The following is a 24,912-nucleotide window of genomic DNA, read 5'->3' as shown; positions in this document are numbered from 1 at the left end:
CTAAAAAGGCTCTATACAAAGGGTTTGAGTTCCATGCCCGGTAGTATCCTTATGCTATCACTTGTACAATGACGACTCAGGAGACTGGAACAAAGCGTCCACTAACAGGAATAAGGTGCAGAGATGAAACAGTGAGAGTGCCTTGTGAATTCATCCAAATGTGGTATAAAAGGAGACTTTCTTTTTCTCCTTACCTATAACGTTGATAATCCTGGGAGTGGCATTTTAAACTGTAAGTACATTGTCTTTACATGTAAGTTCACTCTGCATTTGCTATTGGAAGCTTGCTTCTTTTCCTAGCCTCGTTTGTTGTGTATTGTTGCTGAGTGCTGCTCCAGAACTGTGGAAATTCAAGCTAGGTAGCTACATTTCAGTTGTAGGTGAAGTGATACCTATATCAGCTTGTAAATGCTTTGACTTTATTATTATTATTATTGAACTAAAATATATGGGGGTTAAAAATGCAGAAAACAGCAGTATGATCATAATCAGGGCCGGCTCCAGGCACCAGCGTAGGAAGCAGGTGCTTAGGCGACCAATTCAAAGGGGCGGCAAGTCCGGGTCTTTGGCAGGAATTCAGCGGCGGGTCCCTCAGTCCCTCTTTTCCTCTTTGAGTTGCCGCCGAATTGCCACTGAAGAGGAAGAGAAGGAGAACCCGCCGCCGAACTGCCGCAGAAGAAGCGGCACAATTGAGCTGCCGCTGAAGTGCTGCCACTCCCTCCCCCTCCACCCCCCGCTTGGGGTAGTAGAAAAGCTGGAGCCGGCCCTGATCATAACAAACTGTTGAACTAACAATTTCAGTAGAAGAAACCTCTGCACTCAGAATAACAGCTGATTCCCTCAAGGTCTGATTTTTCAGGGGTCCTGAGCAACCAGAAGTCCCATTGACTTGAACATGTCAAAAACTGAGGACTTTAGTGCAGCATGGCTAGTCCCAAGCATTCAAAAATCTTGATTCAGGCCCCAAAAAAATCATGACTGGCTTTAAACAGATATCTCAACAATAAATATAAAATCGTAACAGCAAGCAACACAATGTATTATTAAAGTGATACTGAAATATCTTAATATTTTTGTATGCATCTCTTGATTTTGAGGACATCAGCATAAAAAACACTATTTTCATTTTTATTTTAGGAATAATTCCTGAGTTCCAGAAATAGTATGTGAATAAACTGCAAATCTAAAGAGCAGATTTGTTTACAAGAATGACAATATCAGATCCCAAAACACACAGCATCTTATTTACTTCCAAAGACTGCCGAAGAGATGATAACAACATTTATGGTGACATCCCTTTTATGCATGGTTTAGAGGAGTGTGGTATACTCTACAAAAATACAGCAGTGAGCCTACAATCTCTGAGTGCTGAGGCAGCACATTTCTCACTGCCTCTTACAATGCTCTGTGTTAACTGGCACAATTAATCCAAACTGTATTATTGTATCTGGTTTAAAGCATGAAAGGTTTATAAAATGAGATTGTAAAATAAAAAAACATGTAAAGGAAAACACAAAACTCAGCTTCTGTTAAAGATGGTATAAACCAGGATAGTTTATAAATGTTAACCTTGGGCTAGTTTCCAGGGTTTCACATGCAGTATGTTTTAAAAAAAAAAAAAAAAAAGAATTTAAAATTACAAAAAGACAGAGTGTTAAAATTACCACAGGTTCCCTAACATCACAGTAAATGCCAGTAAACGTATTACAGTAAAAGAGAAGCATGACAGAAATGCAGAATTCCACACTGGAAAAAGCCCAAAGGGCTCTTTCCTGAGATAAGTGCTGATTACTTCTCACATTCATTGTTGTTACTCCTTCAGTGGTGTGGAGAATGGGAAAGTTGTCTTTCAGATATCCCCTTATTAAGCCAGACCATTCTGTCTGAAACACCTCTACGCTGCTAATCGGTACCTTGCTTCTGGACAGCTAACAGCCAGCTGCTAGCAGGTCACTGAAACACAAGTGGGATATGTTTATTCCCAGCAAAAACTGCCTTTATTGTTTTAGCTCTGTTTTCATTTACTCTGTTTGTACCATCTGCTGTGTCTTGATGAAGTCTTTTTTTTGTTTAAAGAAAAGCCACCAGTCCTGTGACTATATGAAATGCTTGTTAACATATGAGTTTCTTTGAAACAAGCATATCAAATGCCGTACATGGAGTTTGCCATTCTTTTAACCAAGTTATTGTTTGGGATGTGTATATACGTTGTCAGAAGGTATGACTACTGCAGACAGGTTATGTTACCCTCTCTCTAAAGAGAACCCTTTGAAATGCAGGAGTTTTTCCTAGAAACTCCACACCAAGGGACAAATCTGGCCTCTCAGAAAAACCAGAGAGGGCTGGGAAAGTGCGACTTGCTGCACTGAGATTTCTGTCAGGAGGCTGGGTTTGCCTCTCCACAGGGGTATGGCCCTTCTATACCACAAAAGTATAGATAAGGTGAGATTTGCAGAAGCCTTTGCCTCCGGGTTGTTTCCTCCATTCTCTGTGGCAGCCTGGCTTTATCAGGAGCTGTAAGCCCTGTGGTTCCCTACCTGGGGTAAACACTATTGACTGGAGGACTGATGTTAAAAGCATAGAGCAAGAAATTGTGCAGTGGTTTCTCGTGCGGAAATTCTTACACGCTTGATGGGGTAAGAGATGTCATGTGGATGACTCTGAGCCAGGCCTATCTGGCCATGCACACTGAAACTAGAGCTAAATGTGCAGACTGCACATAGAGGCTTCTGCCCTGCTGGTAGGAAGGGAAGGTTAAAACAATGTGTCTCATGCTCAGCCTCGTTTTTGCAATAAAATTTGAAGAGCATGATGTGCCGCCACAGAAGCAGATTAGAAAGAGGGCGATTTCTCCTCAGAAAATCTTACAAAATGACAGAAAATTGAATGTCCACTAAACCAGCTAACCTGAGGCATTTTCAGATTTGCTCATGTTGCAGATGTCCAGCTGCCATTTTCATGGTCACACATACACAGCCTTCTGAAACCTACATATCCAATATAACTTGTGCCTTCAAATGCTTGAGATAGTAGAGGTAGTGAGACTTTATCTAAAGGAATACTATTGGCTTCTTAATCGGGGGGAAAAAAGTAGTAAGAAAGCTCAGATTCAGAAATCTAGTGTAAAGTTTGAAATAAAGCATATTAAAAGATAATATCTAGGTACAAGATTGCACACCTACAAAATGGCCAGTTTCCAAAGAAATGTTCTGTGACACTGAAATATTCTTTCCACCACACCACTGAGTCACTGGTTTTTGTGACTCTGTAAACAGTGATGGAAAAAGAGAGAGAACGTACTGGTGACTGAGACCAAAACAAGAAAGGGAAACATTTCAACTGGCAGTGCATTTAGCAAATAGGAAAGAACTTGGTCATCTCTTCCCTTTTGACTTCACAATCCGTAGGTGTGCTGTTCTTCAGTCCGAATCCGAATCAGAGGCCTCATCTGAGGGGAAAAAAGAGGGGGTGGGGGTGCAGTGAGAAAAGTGAAGCTGCAGTGCCACCTTTCACTCCTGTTCAAATAGACTTGTTGCTCTGGTTTAAGTGTCTGCTTCAAAGAAAATAGGGTCTTACGAGGATTTCTTTAATTACAGCTTTTATTTCCATACCATTACAAATGATTGTGGTGCTTCAAAGTCCTGCCCAGGAGTTAGTCTCAGACAAACACAATACAAAGGACAACAGTTCAAGCGAAAGAAGTTATGGAGATACCATCAGCAAGGTCACTGTGAAAAGGAAGCCTTCACAAAAGATGTGAGTTTGATTAAAGACCTTCTATAAAATTTGTGCTGTCTTTTATAAGCCTTATGTTTTGCCAACAAGAGTACCCCCTTCTTGTTTTTATGGTAATCCCTTGTCTTCCTAGACAGCTCTGCTCCTATTCATATTGTCAATACAGTACATGAGTCTAGTTGAAGGCAAAGAATTAGAAAGCCCATGGGAATGCATGGCATGAAAATCTTTGAGGCTAACGGGTATTGGCTTTTAAAACAGTCGGTGATATGTAAAATATTAGAACCTTTTGGTGCAAGGAAGAAACTCCCTGGCAGTAAGATCTATTAGTCTAGGTAATAGTCTCCCAGAGGAGGCATCATCAGTGGGCACATTTAAAATTTGACTAGACAAAATACAGGGGAATGCATTTTTTCTTAAAATAGGGTGGAGATTTCACTTTCTCTAATCAAGAAGCCTTAGTTACTATGTTATCGACTGCAATGGCTTCATACCAGAGAATAGTTAACACACACGAGTTCTGGGTCACCATGAACAGAGTCTGAGTAGACTAGTTAATGTTGGGAACTCTCACATATCTGTCAGATAAGAGCTAGAGGTTTTGCTTGATCACTTGTAAAACATAACAGAGGCATTTACCTACCTTCTGACTTTTGTGCTTCAGTGGCATTTTCGGAACTGCCTTGTTTGAGAAACGTGACCAGGTCATTAAAGGTAATGTAGAAATCAACAGCAAACACTATTGTGGCTATAAAGCCAAATACCTATACAACAGAAGGATAGTCTCTTCATCAGCAGTTCATGTCAACCATCCAGGACAAAAATGGGCTAACCTTAATTAACAATAGGCAAATTGTTGCGGAAACATGGGGCAACTGGAGGGATGGTGTAAGGCAAAGGTGGCTTAGGAGCATATTTTGAGGGACTGCCTAACAACTTGTGAGGAGGATCTAAAAGGAGGCTTCCCCTAGTCACCTCTGGGTCATTTCATAGTTCAGAACAGCCAGAATGCTCTAGCCACATGCACCATTGAGCACCTGGCATGCCCCTATGTTTGGAGATACAAAAGGGGTCCCATGGGACCCAGCATGACTCAGGAATTTCTTGAATACAAAGGGGTTTCCAATCTGGGAGATCAAGATCCTTTTCCGTCTCCATAGGCCTAGTTTTTGCCATTTTGCAAGGCCTTCTGCCAGGCTAATCATCTGCTGCTGAATGAGCTGTGCTGGGTGCAGTGTCTCTGGAGATGCCTGTTTAGACAAACAGGACAAAGAGGCTGAAAAAAATGAGGCCTTTGTAGCCAAGAATCTAGTGTATATATGATACCTCCCATGCATAAAAAGAATGACAAAGGTAGATTGAAAATCAAACCCTTATTATGCAATTGTATTTACTTTCCAATGATTTGGTTAAGGTGTCTGGCTGACAGGGAGGAAAGAATCCAAGATCTCTTTAAAAATATGCAAATTTGATTTATATTATATATGTTCCATAAAATATTTATATCTTTTTGGCTTCAAGTTACAAATGGAAAGAGCTTGTCTTGGTTCTGAGCACAAAATGCTGACTGTGAGCTCCCTAGGAAAAGCAATTCACAGCCCATGTGCTGGTGACATGGTGTTTAAAGGGTAAAATGACATTGCTTTTGTCTCAGCTGCTCAGTGCAAAAACAGGCAGCAAGGACACAAATCTGAAAATATTTGCAACATAGATCATGTTTTATTAAATAGAATTACAACCCTTGGTCACTATATGGGGCTTTTCATCCAAGGATCTCAGTGCTTTTTACAGAAATGGGTATTACTATCTTCATTTTACAGATGGGGAGACGGAGGCAAGAGTAAACGAGGTCACATAATGAGTGAGTGGCAACATCAGGAACAGATCCCAGATCCCCTGATTCCCAGTTCCTTGTTCTAAACAATAAACCGCTTTTCCTCTTTGGGCCAAATCCTGACCTAAATTAATTCAATGGCAAAACTTCCACTGATTTCAATGAGATCAAGATGAGGCTATTTCTCAAATGTATTGAAGTACAGTTCACCAAGATGCAGAAGTGGAAATTGCTCTTCTCCTTTTAGTACTTACCCCAGCTGCTTTGGATGCTCCATCAGAATATTTTGAGACTGCAGCGATTGAGATGGCAAAATATATAATGGCAGCAGTGACACAGCGCAAGAAATCCTGTATAACACAATGCAGTGCTGATTTAAATAGTCAAATTATTGTAACACATTAAAGTCCTATTACAATTGCTTTTAAAATGAGGACTTTAAAAATATTTCTTTGTCATGAGAATTTCAAGATTATATAGTTATAACTATTTTATTATCTGCACGTAGACCTGCTATTTCTTGGTATATCTGAGAAATCAAAATTAAAAAAAAAATGTTTTTCAATGTGCCTGGGATCCTGACTCCAGTAGCTAGAATCTGATCTCAGTAACATTACAAATCCAAAGCTACTGCTAGTCCACAGAAATCAATGCAAACCTTACATTGGATCGAGAAGGATCTCTTTCCACTGAGTTCACTTAGGAACAGAGGCATTACTTTGGATTTATGCTAGTGTTGCTGAGATCAGAAGTTGGTGCTTTGTCGTCAATGATCATGCATGGAACATGATTGCCTGACAGCTAGAAATGATTAACAGAAGCTTTCCAACTGGAATCGATTTAGACTGCTGGTCACCTCCACAGGAAATTATGAAAGCCCTGCCACTTGAGACACCAACTAGATGGCCAAAGAACAAGAGCACATACCATACAGGCTGGGTCATGCACTGGATTATCTATTCTACTTGTAAGTATTTCTAGCGCCTCAATTCTGCTGGTTCTATCTTGTACGCAGTGATTTTCTTAATGATAATAATAAATTATACAGCTGAGAATCTAATTACATTACAAGAAACTATCCAAATCAATGTGATTATTTTCTCCTCAGGCAACAATTGCACCAGCCAGGAGACTGAGTGGCACAGCAAGGGCACAACAATGTACTTAAATATTTCCCACTGTATAAATGAAAACATTATCTTCAGTACCAGATCAGAAATGTTTGCCTAGTGCTTATGCTGTAGTTTATACTAAATGTGTACTGATGAGTAAAGGATGAAAGGTTGAGAGAGAATTCTGTTCAGTCTATGAAATGTAGAATATCCAAGCTACCAAGAAAGTGATGGAGGAAGATGAAATCTTTCATTCTTCTAGGTAAAATGTGCTGTGTAGATGGTTGACATTGTAGGCTCTTTGGGGCAGGGAACATGTCTTATACCAGTGTTTGTAATGTGCTGTGGAAATGGCAACTCTAAATAGTATGTCATATAAAAACAATGGTTTGGTAATACACATGTAAACGTTGTGAGATGGGGGGGATTGATATCTTGACCTCTATTCACATCTTTTGTCTTTTCTGAACAGATGGGCAACTCAGATGTTGTCATAAGACACAAATCCTCCAGGAAATTGAATTCCTTTGAGGTCAAATGGTGGTCAGCAATCTGAATTCTGAGGTTGGTACACATTACCATAATGGACATAATAAATATGCAATTGATTTTTTTCTTAGATGGTTCTGTGAAGGGTGCTATAAAACAGTAAAAGACAAGCATTTATTTGAAAAGGAGTCGGGGTGGGGGGGAGAGGGCTCTTGAGATTAGAACTGAGAACACAAGCTCTAAAAGTATGTACCCTGTCCCTGAGATGACGAAGTTACTGCTACAGTTTTATCCACCAAAGACTCTACCAATATTTAACTCAGAACTCATTAAGACCAACTATCCCTACGTTGCACTAATAGGGAATCCAAACTGAACTAGGTTGGGATTTTTCCCTAAGCAAAAATAAATTGTCCTGCTAGATAAATGTTCCCTGAAGTGAATGTTTGGAGCAACAGAGCCATCCAGTGGTCAGTGTGAGTAATAACCTGCAATTCCTTGCAGGCTTTTTATAGACCAGGGGGGTTGGCAACCTTTCAGAAGTGGTGTGCTAAGTCTTCATTTATTCACTAATTTAAGGTTTCACGTGCCAGTGATACATTTTAACATTTTTAGAAGGTCTCTTTCTATAAGTCTATAATATATAACTAAACTATTGTTGCATGTAAAGTAAATAAAGTTTTTTAAAGGTTTAAGAAGCTTCATTTAAAATTAATTTAAAATGCAGAGCCCTCCCCCGGACTGGTGGCCAGGACCCAGACAGTGTGATTGCTACTGAAAATGAGCTTGCGTGCCGCCTTCGGCACATGTGCCATAGGTTGCCCTACCCCTGCTATAGATCAAATACGCTGCATTTCAGTTTAAAGGTGATTTTCTTCATACAAATTGGGGATCAACTACCAGAAGGGTCAGATAGCTCCTCCAGCCATCACACAGCAAATACATTAGTACTGTGTTGTCAGGGCAACTGCTACTCTGACTGCACTTATATAGCACATTCCAACTGAGAATCTGAGTACTTTAGCAAGGTGTGATATTTTGACTCTCACATCACAAAATGGGGAAACTAAGGCACGGAGATTAAGGGTTGAATTTTTCAAAAGTGCCTAGTGCTGGCCCAAAGCTCAGTTAGGCTGAGGCTTGGTGCTTTTGAGAATACAACCTTACACAGCAAGTCAATTGGAGAGTCAGTAGGCCCTAGGCCTGGGCACCAACTACAATGTTACCTCCCATAAAAAATGGTAGCTACAAAGTTATAGTTCATAACGTGACTTTGGGTCCTGTGGGATGAAAGACTAAAAAGAATTTATTAATAATAAAGGTCAAGTTGTTAGCAATTAGTGTAAAATGCAGCTCTATCCCTTTTATCATCTACTTTCATACTGTACAATTGAAGTTGTGTGTGAATTTCACACCCCACTTACCGACAAAGGCCAGTAGATTCCTTTAAACTTCTCATTAAGCTTAGAGGAGTATGCAAAGAAAAGAAACAGTGCCAGCAGAAATTCTATGAGTGGTGCCATCATGAAAGATGCAGCTGAAGATGCAATATAACAGATAAAGGTGATAAATGACAGCACCTAGAGTACAAGGGAAAACATAGCTTATTATTCACATGGTACAGCAGAGACAGAGTCCAGGGTAGTTCTGAGAGGCTTTGAAGAGAGATTTCTTGTGCATATTTCAGTCAATCCAGCGACTGATGGCAAATGCTACTTTCTACATGCTCCTCTTGCATAGAATTGTGTAAATTTAAAATAACTCCGTCCATTCCAATGGATTTGGAAGTTGGCTGCTGGGGAGCCACTTCAGATTCACACCTATCTATCTAAGTGAGACTATCATTTGGCCCTGATTTGTAAACAATTCTGGGAACATAATTAAGTGATCAAGTTGGAATCTGTCAGAAAATGAATTTATAAATTCTAAGATTTCAATCATGGCAATGCAGTTCCCATTTGAAATCCAAGTCATTGCTCAGATAGCCCAGAGGTACTAGTCTTGTCAGTAAAGTTAAAAGAAAACAAATATAATTTCTTCTGTTGATGATGATAAAAAAAACAACCTTTGACAGTTGCTAATGTTCAAAGGTTCCCGTGAGTCAAAGGTTCTTGTTTTCTTCCAATACTGACTGCTTTGCTTTGGTAAAAACAGACTTCAGTAAGATTTTTCTCAGGAAGGAGATGGTGTTCAGATAAAATGAACCTATTACGTGTGTTGTATAAGGATATTTAGCCTACTCTGCCTTAAACCTCCAAAACAACAGAAATGGATACTTTCTCAGCAACACTGTAGCTGCAAGGAAAGGCATTGCTATATTATGGCTCAAAAAGGAAAGCTCTACAATGGAGATGTAACTAAAAAAATACAGCACAACCTGAATCACAGCCCCCCCAAAAATATAAAGAATGTTGGGCTGGACTGCCGCTAATACGACACACCTGTGAGGGTAAGTAAAGTGTCTGTCATTTTAGTTTTACAGATGGGAAACTGTAGCATGAAAGCCATGGGTTATACACTCTTACTTCAGTGAGGGGAGGAAAGATGGAGGACAGACGGAATCTATTATATACTTTTAAATATTAAATTTTATTTACCTTTACATGTGAAAAATGAATTAAATCACCCATTTTGAGAAATAACTCCCTGCCGCACCCCCTTTTTTGTTTTGAGAAATTCTAGCCTGACATACTTTGTCTAAGGGTTGGAGACCAGCTTTATGGGCCTCTGGCTCTGTCTTTAGCTGTAGCCAGTCAGCCTCTCCACCTTTAATTTTTCCCCATAAGATGTGTATTAATTAAAACCATTAAAACAATCTCCCCTCCCCCTCAACTAACATTCTCTTGCTCTCTCTCAGCCTGCTCTGGCCAACCACAAGAAGAGGACATACCTGCCATAACAATCAAACCAAGTATAAAGCAATATTTGGCAATTGTTTAATGCAACTCAAGGGGAAGCTGCAATACAACATTTCTGCACTGATGGGAAGGCAATAAAGCAGCAGCACACCCAGGCTCCACTCCTAGAATTCCAAGATGGCACCATTTAGCGTTAGTAGCACTGCTGGCTTCTTTCTGGACAAATTCACTTGTGTGTTTCAAAATCTCCCTAATAACAAAAATCTCTAGCATAGTAATTAAAAAAAATGTTATTTGCATGCCAAGCCACAAAATTTACCCACTGAATTGCCCAGCAAGCCACACCTCTTCTGAACCATTCCCAAATGCAAAATTTTAGATTTGCTACTCAGATAGTCCTAGGTGGTATTATCACTGGTATTTCACTCGCTTCCTTTTCAAACAGAATGACGCAAATGTGCTCCTTCTTCACTGTTATGTTATTCACTAGCTGGAAAATACGATATCAGTAAAGTTCACAAATGTTGTGTGCTAGGTTCTGGTCCTGGGTTACAGGTCTGTGCTGTGTTTGAGTGTGGTCTATGTCTGAAGAAACTACTCCACAGCTGTCTTGTTTTAATTAAATGACCGTTTATTATTTATTAGTCAAACATAAAAATGTACGGGCACAAGGGGCTGCTTTTTGAATGGAAATCTAATTGGAATGCACTCTTGAAATGTTCATTTAATTTCACAAGTGTGATTATGCTATGGAACAGCCTTGGAACATGATTCTATCCAATTATGCTTAGAATTTCTGTATTTGCAGGTGTCTGATACAGATGGGTCCAGACTTCCTTTACAGAGCCAAATGTTGAACCCAACAAAGGTCAGTGATGTTTCTAGATCATTACAGCGATAAGCAAGCCACAAAAGTCTAGTCAGAATATGAGTTCAAATTCCCCCTCCTAAATGTGGAGGTTTTCAAGCCCATCACTAGTGTCAAAGAAGTGAGGGGTATACGTTTGTTTCAGATGGCCCTTTCTAAAAAGGAGACACTGCTTCTTGAAAACAGTGTGTTTAGATTGGAGGGGTCAGTGCAGGGCCGGCTCTAGGCACCAGTGTTCTAGGCATGTGCTTGGGGCAGCGCTTTTCAAGGGGCAGCACCCCCCCCCCCTTTTTTTTTTTTTTTTTTTGCTTGGGACGGCAAAAAACCTGAAGCTGGCCCTGGGTCAATGCGTTTGCCTCATTGAATTTCAGATCTATTGGTTTGGCTGCCTGCAGCTACAACATATTCCCTGCACCCAGTTGTATATCAATTAAGGAGTGTTACATTTGCCATATAAGTCACTAATTGCTCCTGTGAGAGGTCATTCAGTGCCCTCAAATACATATACCTGAAAAGCACATTAGGTTGAGAGAGTGCTTAGCAGTTTAATCTTATTGAGATTATTTACTAATTTATTAAACTAACAAACCTTCATACTGATCTCTAAGTGCCTTATTAGATTGTTCCATCTGTGACCAGATGTAGAGGGAACATCATAACTGAGAGCAATAAATCATCCCATGCATTTAATATCAGATGGATTTGTTCAGATTTATAGAAGAGTGGATGTGTGTGTAATACTTATGGCTTACTCCTGTATCCAGTTCTGTTGTGTGATGGCTCAACCTCATGCTCTGTGCACAATATTCCATTTGATTCTCATGTATCTAACGGACTCAGCTCATCCTCCAGAATACCATGGAAGACACTGTTAGTAATCTCATTCCCTGTTTCAGCTGTTGGCTTTTTGATGTGTTTGTTATTTATAATAAGATACAATCAGTGCTTAAAGTGGTCTGAATAAAGTGAGGGATCTGTCATAATCTGGGAACAATACCTCAGGTAACACTGTGCTTAAAGTACACCCCTCAACGACCTAGCTTGATTTTTTTTTTTTTTTTTTTTTTTTTTTTTTTGGCCAAGTGTGTGACCACTTGTAACTGCCCCTTCCCTCCACATGCCCATGTTAAGCAGTGACTATGAAAGACGGAGGTGGGTGCTCTAGTAAAGATTAATGAGGAACACAGAACCAAGTTGGGCGGGGGACACAAATAGAGATTCTAACTCCAGCTAGCACTGAGGTCGTCGTATAGGAAGATTTAGAGGCTTCACACAAAGGTTAATTTAGAATTAAGGTTGCTAAATTCAATGACTAACTATGCAATCCCTAAAATAATCCCTGGGATATCCCCATTTATGTTCCTTCTCTCCCGGAATATGTCACTTCTGATACTCTCCTACTCCCATCCACCACCCTTTACTTGTAGGCTTCTTTTGTCACAAATATGCAACCTTACTCTGATCCTAATGAGTATAGACAAGTGAGTGCTGAGATTTTGATGGAAGGAATAGTAGTTTCAGGGGCTTGGAAGATAGCAGTTTCTGATGGAATATATCTTGTCTTGGTGTGTTAGAATTGTGGTGGTAGACTGGGAGGGGTGGTATGAAATTCCTAGGAAGATGTAGGTAAATATGTATATGACGTTGTTCTTGTTTCATTTTAGGAACCTGTTAGAAAAAACTGATACTGTTCGTAGGTGGTGGATGATTCTTGTGACTCAAGTTAGGGGTGCACATTTGATAGGGAAGGATGAAACCTTTGTGTTGCGGATTATGGGAGGGTGCAGAGGAATATGAGAAATGACATATCCTGTAGAAGTACAAATTGAAAAGTGCTGATTTCATTCCCCAACCCCCCTTCTCCTCCAAGATAAGTCTGGCCACTGATCTCTGGCTAGGAAATAGAAAGTCCCATAACTTTGTGTTATAAGCATATCTGCTGCACTTGCATTTGCCGGACATAACTTGGACCCACTGTTTCATTTGGAGTTAATTGGAAGGTCCATAATATTGAGAATCTGAGAAGTATTGTTTCTCACTGCTCTTCTTTAAAATCTCCTGTCCTTTGTCTGGCTGAAGGCAGGGCAGAGGGGATGGGGAAAGGTGCAGGTATGGGCATGAGGACAAACAAAACAAGAATAAATAGGTGCAGCAAAGATGGGCCCTCCGAATCCAAATAATGGAAGAGTTAGACCCAAACTGTACTTCATAGCTTAGGTTTTTCAAAAAGTATTAAGCACAATTTAAGAACTGAATTACCCTATAAAGAACGTAGATGAAAAAGCAAAAAGGTGGTGGTGGTCCATAAAAACGGAGGAAAATAACAGAGAGCTTCTATACCAGACTCCATTAATTTAGCATATTCACACCAGATTTTATTGTGCACATTTGTCATTCCCGCCAGCAGAGCAGAGTTTCTCCATCAAAGGCATGAGCTAATTCAGGTGGATTGGCCATATAGAGTAGCCTTTGCATTCTCATAAGAGCAACCTTTTGGCAACAATTAAGGCAAATAGCAACCCACTTTGAGGCAAATGAAGTGGAGTGTACTTTAAAATCCACGAAGTCAAGGATACAAAGTCATAGGAATAAAATGAGGAATATATGGAGAGAGAGCTTGTGTTTAGTGAGATCTTTGCAAATATCAGCAGAGATTCTGAACCTTCAGGCACAAAACTAATGTGTGTGTGACACAGTGGCAGTATGTGCTTGGATTGAAATCCAAGTCAAACATAAGTTACTGGGCTCAATACAAGGGTAACTGGGTGAAATGTAATGGCCTGTGATATACAGGAGGCTGGATTAGATTATCTAATGATCCCTCCTAGCTCTAAATTCTATTAATATATGAAATCACCAACATCGTCTGCCTTATGCTGGCAAAATCCACTAGGAATTTTGTTTTGAAATAACCATATAGATGCACTTTTCCTATGTCGGCCTCATTCTATCTTCAGATTTCTGTTGATGCTAATTATATTCTCTTGATGTGGGAACTTCAAAACAGAAAAAGATCATCCAGTGGGGTTTTCCCAGCATCTCAGGACTCCAGCAAAAGTGTCAAGCAAAGCAGGAAAGAACAGGCTTTTAAAAAAAGTAACTGCTGTGTGGACTCTGAGTTATTCAGTGTTTTATAACTTGCAATATTTTGTCAGTATTACTAATATAACATGAACTGCTACTTGTCTCTTTTTAGTGATGTAAATGTTGGGTCTGACAGAGATTTGAATTCTATGAACTCTGCAGCCTTGTAAAGTTATTACACTTCATAATATTAGCACCATCACCACACACTCCCAGTAGATACTATCAATAATTCTGTCCACTAAGGTAGGTGATGGTTTTACCAGTTTTACCATCAGCCAGTACAATTGCTTATAATATAGGAACAAACTCTTGGCTTCCAACTTTTAATAGAAAGCTTTGTTCTTTAGATTCCAAGCAGGACAGTCCTAACAAATAACGTCATAGTAGAAGCCTTACAATGATCCACAGTCCAAACTCACGGAGGGGAAAAGAGAGCAGTGTGTGCGCTTTGGCAGAAAAAAAACGATCCTATATTTGTGCTAACATGCCTGAGGGTAATTCTCTAATAGTTTTTGACTACAGAAAATGGATTCATCTGGGTTAAAGTGACCCACTTAATTAGCTGTAAGAAGCAAAACTTGGCACAAATGATAGGATTATGTAATAGTTCTTTGAGCAACTTTAAAGCCTCCCCCAGCTGGGGACAGATGCTAGTTCTTTCATGATAAATAGGCTCCAACGGCGCTGTGCTCTACTGTCATATTAAGGAAGTGGTTATAATGGATATGGGACTGATCCAAAGGCCACTGAAGTCAATGGAAAGACTCATATTAACTTCCAGTGCACATAGCTGGGGACTTTAATGAGAGAGACAGAGACAAGTTCAGAAGAAAGCAGAAAGGAAATGGAAACCATTGTAATCTAACCATTTTTTTTTATTTGCTTACTGACAATGTTTACATGCTAAATTTGCAAATGAAAATGGGGGTTTTCTATCTGCTTCACTCTTATTTGGCTTGTCTTACCTATCCAAAAGGACAGTAAAATTCAGGGACTGACTTTTATCCTGGCCACAGTCTGGTCTCATTTTGCAAAAGAATTTTGACAGCCAGAATGTTTTGTTGTTATACCACTGAGGATATTGAACTGCCTATGATTTTTCTACCTGAAAGTTTGATAGTCAGACACCTTATGTAATACTCATCCCTTCTCTGAAGTCCCATCTTTAACCATTGCTTTGGAGAGGGGCCAAGGAGTCGTAACGGGTCAATTTTTCTAAATATGTCTCCTTTCTATTTCTGTGCTAAAAATAGAGAGAGGATGTTTGTTCTAGCCAGAGAAGAGTTCACAAGTCCCTGTTCTAACACATTCAACCACTGAAAGCTCAACTGCTCCTGAAAGTTCTTCAAATTATCCTTAATCATAGCAAGCAAAGGTAGAACAATTTCATAGCAGGAGTCACGAGAACCCCCAAAATACAAGATTGACTTCTGGAATCACTTATTAGCACTGAGATCACTTATTGCACCTAAAATTGCTGTTGAGAGTTTAGCCAGGTTGCCACCCCTTCCACTGTGTGGGAGTACTTGTGTGCTGACAACACTAGCATAACAGTCCATAGACAGGACCACAACAACAATATCTTGTTGTAAAAAGGGTCCCACCATAAGGGAACAGGCTAATGAAGAGACTATTTAATATTAACTGTTCAAGGAGCCTGATTTTATTTTTTATTACTGCATTTAGAAAGATATTTTTCATCTACGTGAAACTTTCTTAATCTCATGTACCTGGGGCTCCTAAGTTATCAGTAATAATTCCTACCTCCTAGTCGTGTCATTCAGTTACAGGTATAAAACATAATTAAAATGGTTAGAGTGGATTATGCTTCTATTAATGAAGGACCTCTGGAGGTAGTGAGGACGTTTCTAGCCTCTTTGTACTGAGTACACCCTCAACTGCAGTTCATCGGGGATCATACCGAGGGCCAGGCAATAGTTTAGAGCTTTGCACAGTGATACATAGTCTCACTGGCCCCCATCCACCAGCCTGAATGTTCAAATACATGTTATTTTCCCTCTTCATGGGAAAGAGCAGCCTTGCATATTCAAATTGCTTGTTGAGTATGGTCAAGGAAGATCTTTAGTCAGAGGGTTAACATCGGTGGCTCTAATTTTCCCTATTTCATCTTGTTTACACACTTCATGCAACGTGAGAAACAAATACACACAGTGGACTTTATGGTACTCAGCTACTAATTCTCCACCATATTTGACACAGAAATGAAGTTCTGTCCCCAGAGATTTAGCTGCAGAGGTCATCTTCTATTTACTGAATCACAAAGTCGTAGGGGTCTTCTTCAGAAGAGGCATTGATTACACAACCTTTTCATCTGGAAGTTTCAGTTATAGGGCTCACTTCAGAGAAGAAGACTGAAAAGAGAGAAGAAAGACAGCAGACAAGAAAAACAAACATCACTTTTTCTGCATCCTTTGTGTCGCAACATCTACCATACTTGTGAAGGGACAATTCGGAGTATTTGTCTGATGTTCCTACAAAAATCTGTAGTGCCTCCCAGAGGGATGCATCAGGCATACAGGAGTTGGGATGCACCACTTAATTTTAATAGAGAAGCAGTGACCAAGACAACCATGAAGGTTTGACTTAAATATTTGGAGCGGGGAGCAGAATGGATGAGAAGGAATCTTGCCTGGGTCAATGGTATGGAAGTCAGCAGCAGTGCTGTCTGTTACATGATTTCCTGGCATGTCTTTTTTGGGTGTGTGTATAGGGGGGTAGAGAGGGGGGTGGAACAGAGCTTAGAAAGGATTCCAAAATCTTCAATAGGGAAGGGACAATGGTTTGCAGAAAAACTGAGCGGATAAAGAGGGGGAAGATTTTAAAATACTGGAAAATATAATGGATAGAGAAAAAGGAAAGCAAATAGGAATATGGGAAGAGGAGCAATTAAAAGGGGAAGATTATTAAAATAATTAAACAGAGAATAAGGGATTGATTGAAGTGTGAGAGGAGAGGCAGTAAGAGTGAGCAGGATCAGGGGAGAAGGCAAAACTCCTGTATCTGAATTAATGTACCTCATTATTGCTTCTTAGCGGCTATGCAGTTATTCCAGGCAGAAACAAAATAAGAAGTTCAGACCAAAAGGGAAAGAGAGGGCGGGGGGGGAAACTCATTATGTGAATAAAACTTAGGATAGTAATTATCTTCTGGCAGTAATTAGCTTCAGCACTAGCCTAACTTCTGCTAAATGAAGTAATGGATTTCCCCAAAGCTGGGAACTCTCAATCTATGTTCCACTTTGCTGCCTCTGACAGAGAAATTACAGCCAAAGAGTGGAAATGAAACCTGTTTGTTCAAAAATTAATGTAAATAGCCATGATGAGCATTTGTTTCATTCAATAGGAATAACATGCAGCTCGCTAGCAGAGCAGAGCTCACAATGGTCCTCTCTAAACTGCTAGTGGTGTGATTCACTTTGTAACACACGGAAGCATGTCTGGCAACTGCAGACTTGTGTGCCCATTATGCTGTACAAGACTAAAGACTGGGTGCCTTTTAGCCACCTTAAAGGCCAGATTCTCTTCTGTGCTGAGACTGGAGCAATGTTAGCAAAGGAGGGTGGGGAAGTGAGGGAGGCAGTTATGGCTCCCTGATTCTTAAATGGCCCCAGTCCTGATGTAACTTAAGAGTTGCCAAGGGATTATTCTACCTTATTGACCATATGCCAGCTGCAGATTGGTGCAGTGAGGCTGTGTTCCAGCCCTCCTATATTGAGATGTAGTTGAGATAGGAGCTGCACTGGATGGATTTGCAAACTGACAATTGTGGCCAGCTTTGGCCCCCTTTGTGCAACTCAGGCACATCCAACTTCCTCAAGGTTAGTTGTTAACATTCATTTTCTATGGTGCTGATCACTCTTTCAGTGTTTCAGTTTAGGTTTTGAGTGTCTGAAAGTGCCGTGAGATGCACTCTATAACTAAACAGAGAAATTCTAGTCTACACTGAGACATGCTAGTAACTACATGGCTTTGAATCCTCAAACTGAATAGATTTCTGCAGTTTACCAAGCCACTAAATAACAATGTGACACTACTTTTCAGTTATAGCAGTGGGAGTCTGAATAAAATGAAATTCCTATTCTGAAACGTCCCACCTGTGTTAATTTATTTACATATTCCATACAGAAATCCCTCTTAATATTAATGGCATACTGAGGCTGAGAGATCAAGCACTCTGGACAGGAAATGCAGAGTTATGGTTGACAGCTCAGTCTTAACTTTACCCATTTGTGCTTACACCATAAATTATGGCCTTGTGCTATTTGACATTACTTGGGAATTAATACTATATATAATGTAATGTAAAATGGGATTTTATTATCTCCTTGTATCCAGTAAATTACAGCACATACACTCTGCCATCAGCTTAATTTTTAAGTTTGAGATGTTTGAATTCAATTCAATTATTTTGAAGCTCGGAACACCCAAAGCTAGCAAGCTGAAACATTTTCATCCTTTTTTTTTAGATCATTTTACAACTGGAGCAACATAGTGTCAGGTGCCTGAAAGTTAGGATTCTCTTAAATGTAGCAACATAGTTTCTGAGCTGTCTTGAATGACAGATGGTCTCAGTCTCTCAACTGTTTTCAAACTGGCCTCATCTGAAATGTGAAGGCATGGGACCATCTTAAACTTGGCCATATAAAAACTATAATCATTCACAGAACAGATTCATTCAGGGTCTGTTGGCTTCTGCCAGGATAGATCAAAGAACAAAGCCTTGGCGACAAAGACCAACAGGAGTGGAGGGATAGCTACTGCAACCTGCTCTCTCCCATGGGCCAATGCAGCCCAAAATGTGGGTTGGCTGGAAAAGAGTGTGGCTAGTAAATTCAGGCTGCAGCCTTCACTGATAGGATTTAAAGCTGTCTTCACCCATCTAACCCCCGAAGAAGGGTGAATGTGGCCCCATGACTGAAATAATATGCCTTACACATGTCTTTTGCAGACATAAAAGCCACGTTGTCTAAAGACTGCAATTCATTATATGTAAGGATGTATAGAAAAGTCCAATTTACATTGTGTTATGTAACAATTTATAATGATATAGAGAGAATATTTTAAGTCATATGCTCAAGGGAGCACATTTAAATGCTTGATCGCTCATCCTGAAATGTTGCCTTAAGGTTAGGTTTTTGCCTGGAATTTTTAAAGAAAGTAAAGGGATGAGAATTATCAATGGAGCTGGTGCACGCTACAATCTGCAATTTCCAGCTACCCAAATACCCGCAAAACCAACCCTATTTCCTAATGACACTTTCCACCTATCCAACCAAGTCTCTTGCCTCTCTCTGCCTCTGTTTTCCCTATACCAGACAGCATGCTAACCCCAGCGGCTGAGACCATAAACCCACAGGAAAAAGAGATGCTGTCAGCCATTCGTCTTATTACCCTTTTCATTCACAGTGTGAGATTTCTGGAAACAGTACAGCCAGAGTGTGGTGTCCTGCTGCATCTTGCTGCTCTACAAACCAGCTTCCTTTTCCCTGTATGAGTTTCCTTCCCCTAAGCTGATCTAGTGGGTGAGTTCACATGCATCAGTAATCTATATTTATTGCCTACTGATTTTGGGTGCCTCAGTGGTTGAGCACTTGCTGCTGAGTTTTCAAAATTCCAGTTAACATTAATATTTTAAATATAAAGGATCATCTGTTTTGAAGAAAAAATGAATACGTTTTTACAATTGGAGAAGTGTAGTGTTTTAATCCTCTTGCAATTCAAAAACTGCTGATAGAATTTTCCTCACTTTCCAAAATAATTTACCTTTAGGCAAAAACTAGGGAACTCATCCTGCCTTGAGATCTGCTAGCATGGACCCCTGCATATGCTAAGGTTCTCCCTAAAGCCAATGGAACTCCATGTGAGCACAGGCCTCTTTGCTTGCACATCTGGGTGCAGGCTTGGGATCCAAGCATGGAATATTTCAGGTCCAAAGGTGAACATTTTGTGAGTGAGTTGTGAGTGTGTGAAAAAAGGGAATTAGTCCAGCATCACATTTCTGATGTGCTCTGTCAGTATAGAATGAGAGTTTCCTTTATAAACACCTTTTTCCTGATGACATGAAACATGGTAGACAGGTTCCCATTCTTGGCCTATTCTATCTAAAAATTAAAAAGCAGTATTTTCCCCCGCAAGAAGATAAATCTGTTTTTCAAGTGTGATGCTTTTACATAAACTCAATAGGAAAAAAATCAGAAAGAGCTTGGTGCTTAAATTTCTGGCTAATTCCAGAGTAACTGATTGAAGATTCAAATATGTTAATTTCTTTCATTGTTCATCATATACTCTCTTGCAATCCTAATGCTTTTTTTTTCTGTCTTAATAATGTGGTGCTATTCCATCTGTCAAAATTAAAAATAAGTAAGTATAGTGTCAGATAGACAGTACTGAAACCTGAAGTTCTAGAGTCAGACACAACACAGCTCTCAAATCTTGAGCTAGAGAAAGACTACAGTATAATTTTGGGAAAATGAACAAACCACCTTTGTATTTTCAATGGATACCATAACCTCATTCCTAGTCACTGCATGCCCATGCTGATTTGGCAGCAGAATAAAGGGTGACTCTGCAAAGGAGATCAAATGCATCCTTCCCTTAGCCTAAGATGGGTTTCTGACTTTGTCTCTGCAAACTTCTCTATTTATTAGCAATAAATGGAACTTCACCACAAGTTATGCTATGAGCTAGAAATCAATTTTTAAACTGAAAAAGGGATCACTCCCAAATAAATTTGTGCACACACAAACATTTAAACAGCGTAAGCTTATGAAACAGTCACAAAAAGTTAATGAAAAATTACAAAAGGAAATACATTGGGAATGTTCAGCTTTGGCATTGTGTGCTATGTTTTCACTTTAGTATGAGCACATCATCCCTATTGTGCATTTTACTAACACACAAAAGGACATGCATATTATAGGGAGAAATTTCTCCTACTTAACTTAGAAACAGCCCACTGAAGAGTCAAATTCTCCTCTAGTTTACACTGGAGTAAATCCATTGAAGTCACTCACTGGAGTTAGTGGGGAGCTACACTGACCTGAGAACGGAATCGGGCATGTCCTCTGTTTGCAAGCAGACAGCTCTCCTCCCCCTACTATATCCATTCAATAGGCCTGTCAGCTGGTTCCTATTTCCTTGAGTGAGCTTTCTGCCAGCCTAAGGGCTCGTGATTTAATGAGCTCTGTCGGGCAAATAGGGCGAGGTAGGGGGCTGGAGCCCTAAGGAACTAAGCTAGTTTACATGGTTGCAGCGGGAGCTCAACGTGCTGTCCCCCTGGACGGAGTATGGAGGCTGGCTGGGCGGGGGGTGGGGTGGGGGTCCCATTGTTTAAATGAACAGCGGGGAAAAGCCGTTCCAGGCCCGCGCTGAGCCACCGCAGAACCGCCGCGGTCCCTCCCCGCCTGGGCCGTGCCTACCAAGCTGCGGCGGGGAAGAGGCTCCCGGAGCCCTTACCGACTCGGCCAGCAGGAGCTGCCCTTTGCGAGAGCAGAGGAACTCCCTGGAGGGCAGGAGCGTGCGAAGGCCAGGCGGAGGCGCTTGGGCATCGGGATCTTCCGAAGCGGGTAGGTCCATGGCCGGGAGCGGAGCGGGGCTCGCCTGGGCGGCTCGGGCTGCTGCTGAGCGCCTGGGGACTTGGATTTTTTTTTTTTTTTAAAGGAGGGAAACGGAAATCGTGACACTGCGGAAATGTGAAAAAAACTTAACAGCTGCAAATGTGGGGAGTGCCTGGACCGAGCGCCTCGGCCCGCTGCACTTAGCCGCCTTCTGGAAGCTGGCAGGTAGCCAAGGTTTGTACCCCAGCCTCACCCCTCTGTAGTGTCTCTGCGCCCCCAAACTTCCACTTCCTGATACATCCCGGTGCGGCAGCGCTGCAGAAACCTCGCGCTAGCACCTGGAGCTGGCTATTCTCCACCGCCTCCCAAGCATGTAACGCCAAATAGAAAAGTGTAGCGGCTCCTATGACATCAATAGCCCCAGACTTTGATGCTCAGTGGCACGACACTGCTGGAAACATCTGGACCTAGCTAATTTTTGGCCCAACTCCCACAAATCCCAATGCCTAAAATAAACAGAAAACAAATGTAGTTGTTCCTACGCACAGAGTTGGACGCCAATGTATCCTGGTGCCACAGCATTACAAAACCCCAGAGCTAGTTCCTGAATCTCGCTAATTTTGGCTGCATTAGCCTCCCCGTCTTTACCATCTAAATTTAGTACCTACGCAACTTCTCCTGTGCCTCCAGAATAATCCAAATTCCAGTACATCATGGTGCAACACACCATCAACAAGGTAGCAATGCATATTTCCGGTTCCTTCCATTACATGCAACACTAAACATACCATTGACACAGCAGTAAACTTAACTAGTTGAAAGTACATATAGCTAAAGTGCTGGAAACAATTCTCTAACCCAGGAGTCAGCAGCCTTTGAGAAGTGGTGTGCCAAGTCTTCATTAAGGTTTCGCATGCCAGACTAGCAGCGCAGGCAGCAGGCTGAGCGGCTCATCCCGCTGCGGGTCTGGGGTTCCGTAATCCAGGCCGGTAGCGGGGTGAGCGGGGCTGGTGGCTGAGTTCCCGGCTGGCAGCAGCATCCTGCTAAAAATCAGCCCATATGCCGCCTTTGGAATGTGTGCTGTAGGTTGCTGACCCCTGCTCTTACCTGAGATTTTCCATAACTGACCAGCCATTTCAGTCATGAAATTCACATTTCAGTCTTTGTATTTATTTGTTATTTTGGTCAAAAATAATAATCAGGGCATTATTATTTTAGTGGATGGAATAGCAACAGAACCCTCACTAGAAGTAGTAAAAACTGGCAGATTAAGTGCCAATGGACTAGGAATCAAGTATGGGAATACCAGAAGACAACTTTATATTTGTAAGAATAAGAGAATGGAACAAGGTACTAATGTAGGTTGTGGAAACAGCGGCTCAAACATACAAGTATGTCTGAAAGCGTAGCTCATCATTGCTAGGGAAGAAAGGCAAAAAAACTATTGAGAATGCTGAAGAAAATATGAAAAGTATATTGCAACTATACATGGAGGCAAGAGCTCAAGTCTAAGATGGAATTAAATGTATGAATGAAAAAATGTAGAAAAAATACAGAAACTGATTTAGTAGTACTGTAGTAAGAATCTATAATGGAATTTTCAGAGATGGGTCTAGCCCAGGGGTTCTCAAACTTCATTGCACTGCCACCCCCTTCTGACAAAAAAAAAAACACTACATGATCCCACGAGGGGGTGCCAAAGCCTAAGCCCCAGGCAGGGGAAGAGAGGGCAAAGCCCAAGCCCCGCTGCCCCAGGCAGGGGGGCCAAAGCCCAAGGACTTCAGCTCCAAGCAGGTGGCCTGTAACCTGAGCCCACCACCCAGGGCTGAAGCCCTGAGGCTGACTTTGGCCCCAGGTGGTGGGGTTTGGGCTTAAGCCCTGGGCCCCAGCAAGTCTTAACACCAGCCTTGGCAACCCCATTAAAATGGGGTTGCAACCCACTTTGGGATTCCAACCCAGTTTGAGAATTGCTGGTCTAGAGCCAGGGTCCAAGTGCTATCTCTGTGTCTTCCTTTTCCATGGAGGAATTTGCAGAGGCCACCTCTTGCAATTTTCATCTATTCACTTCTGTGGAGAAGCAAACCCAAGCTTTTGCTATTCCTCACCCTGACAAATAATGAGAAGGAACAGAGTTGAAGTTCACCAAACTTTCACTTCCCTATCGAGAAATCGCCTGCTTAGGAGTGAGAAGAGCCCTTAGTGAAATTATGTCACTGGTTTGGCGATAGATGCAAAATGTTTGCAAAGATCAATTTTAACACAAAGCCCATTTTCCTTGTTTACTGTTTGACATATTCTTTGCATCAGGCAATTTATGACTATTGCACTGTGCTTATACTTAGCTTTAAACTACAACTTACTGTTCAATTTGAACGGATATGCTTTGGTTCTGAACTGTGCTTGACCTTTAATGTTGTATTCTGAACAGAGCACAACAGCTTCTTCAGCAGCCATTTCCATTGAAATTGCAGTGCTGTTTGTGGAAAATGAAATACATCTTAGCCCAAATATTGTCTAATACTTGCACTGTACATTAGCACTTACTATTTATGGCATTACTATAATTCTGTTATGCTAAGGTTCATATTTCTAAGTAAGACTGGATTTTTTTGTTCTGTCTTCAGAATAAGAAGATAAAAACTCAAAACAGGTTTCAGTAAAATTATTTCTGCAGAATCTTCACATACTCAACGAATGTTTCATCAGCCAATTTGTTATTTTTCACAAAAAAATGAACATACTTTTTGCACATAGTTGCACTTATTAGCACTGCCTTTATTTGTTATATAATTTTTGAGACTGTATTTTTCCAGACGGAAAAACATCCAGCCTCAGTGAACAAAACTCTTGAGTTTACAGAAATTATAAAGAACACAATCATTAAATCCTTAGTTAAGAAAAGGAACGGTATTTCAAAGTCTCTGTTTTGGGTTACATAGCACTACTCGTCCAATGAGAAATAAGACTAATTCTAAGGGTCAGATTCTGATACCTTTACTCATAACAAATAATACTTTATTTCACAGTGATCCCATTAACTGGCCCACCTGTAGAGTAAGATGCTATTCAGCATGACTGTGGATGTCAAAATTGGTCCCTAAATATATCTGGCAGGAAAAGACTTGTGTTAATTCAAATAATTCTTGCTTAAAGTACAGTTACTACTTACCTACTGAAATAATACATTTAGATCCATTTTGTATTTTCAATTTTATTATATAAACACTTCGTAGCAAATTAGATTTTTTAACATATGAAAACGTATCAAGTTTACCAAAACACATAGGACAATATTTAAAAGTTAACACTGGTAAAATGTGTAGTCTAGAAAAATACACAGGAATTTAAAGAAT

The 24,912-nt window shown here is 40.6% G+C and overlaps 2 protein-coding genes across 5 annotated transcripts in view; one reads left to right on the top strand and one right to left on the bottom strand.

The window, feature by feature from the left end:
- The window catches only part of TK2 (thymidine kinase 2), a 118,933-nt gene that overhangs the window by 61,362 nt on the left and 32,659 nt on the right, over positions 1 to 24,912 (top strand). For 3 of the 4 annotated variants that reach the window (XM_050923198.1, XM_050923197.1, XM_050923196.1), the window contains exons 2-5: positions 3,597 to 3,756; positions 6,434 to 6,536; positions 7,154 to 7,245; positions 10,837 to 10,896. The gene's annotated coding sequence lies outside the window, so the exon portion shown is untranslated. Of the gene's footprint in view, positions 1 to 3,596; positions 3,757 to 6,433; positions 6,537 to 7,153; positions 7,246 to 10,836; positions 10,897 to 24,912 lie in introns of those variants that run through there. The other variant, XM_050923199.1, reaches the window with a different exon arrangement.
- Positions 1,525 to 24,912, bottom strand: CMTM3 (CKLF like MARVEL transmembrane domain containing 3). The gene is made up of 6 exons (XM_050923200.1): positions 23,920 to 24,912; positions 21,459 to 21,637; positions 8,595 to 8,750; positions 5,824 to 5,919; positions 4,379 to 4,499; positions 1,525 to 3,448 (listed from the first exon to the last, which is right to left on the bottom strand). Exons 1-6 carry the CDS (start codon positions 24,017 to 24,019, stop codon positions 3,420 to 3,422), a joined length of 681 nt encoding a protein of 226 aa, XP_050779157.1. The 5' UTR covers positions 24,020 to 24,912; the 3' UTR covers positions 1,525 to 3,419.

This window comes from Gopherus flavomarginatus, chromosome 14 (genome assembly GCF_025201925.1).
Source record: "Gopherus flavomarginatus isolate rGopFla2 chromosome 14, rGopFla2.mat.asm, whole genome shotgun sequence".
Lineage (NCBI taxonomy): Eukaryota > Metazoa > Chordata > Testudines > Testudinidae > Gopherus > Gopherus flavomarginatus.
Note: the sequence above shows the minus strand (reverse complement) of the source record. Positions and strands in the feature narration are given on the sequence as shown.

What these genes read in the sequence shown, in the direction of transcription:
- CMTM3 (XM_050923200.1), bottom strand. Translation starts at nt 24,019, where the DNA reads ATGGAAATGGCTGCTGAAGAAGCTGTTGTGCTCTGTTCAGAATACAAC. An exon ending in ATATCCGTTCAAATTGAACA is followed by an intron (nt 21,638 to 23,919) that starts GTAAGTTGTAGT and finishes AAAAAATCCAAG; the next exon opens with TCCCCAGGCGCTCAGCAGCA. An exon ending in TGAAGCACAAAAGTCAGAAG is followed by an intron (nt 3,449 to 4,378) that starts GTAGGTAAATGC and finishes TTTTCCCCTCAG; the next exon opens with ATGAGGCCTCTGATTCGGAT.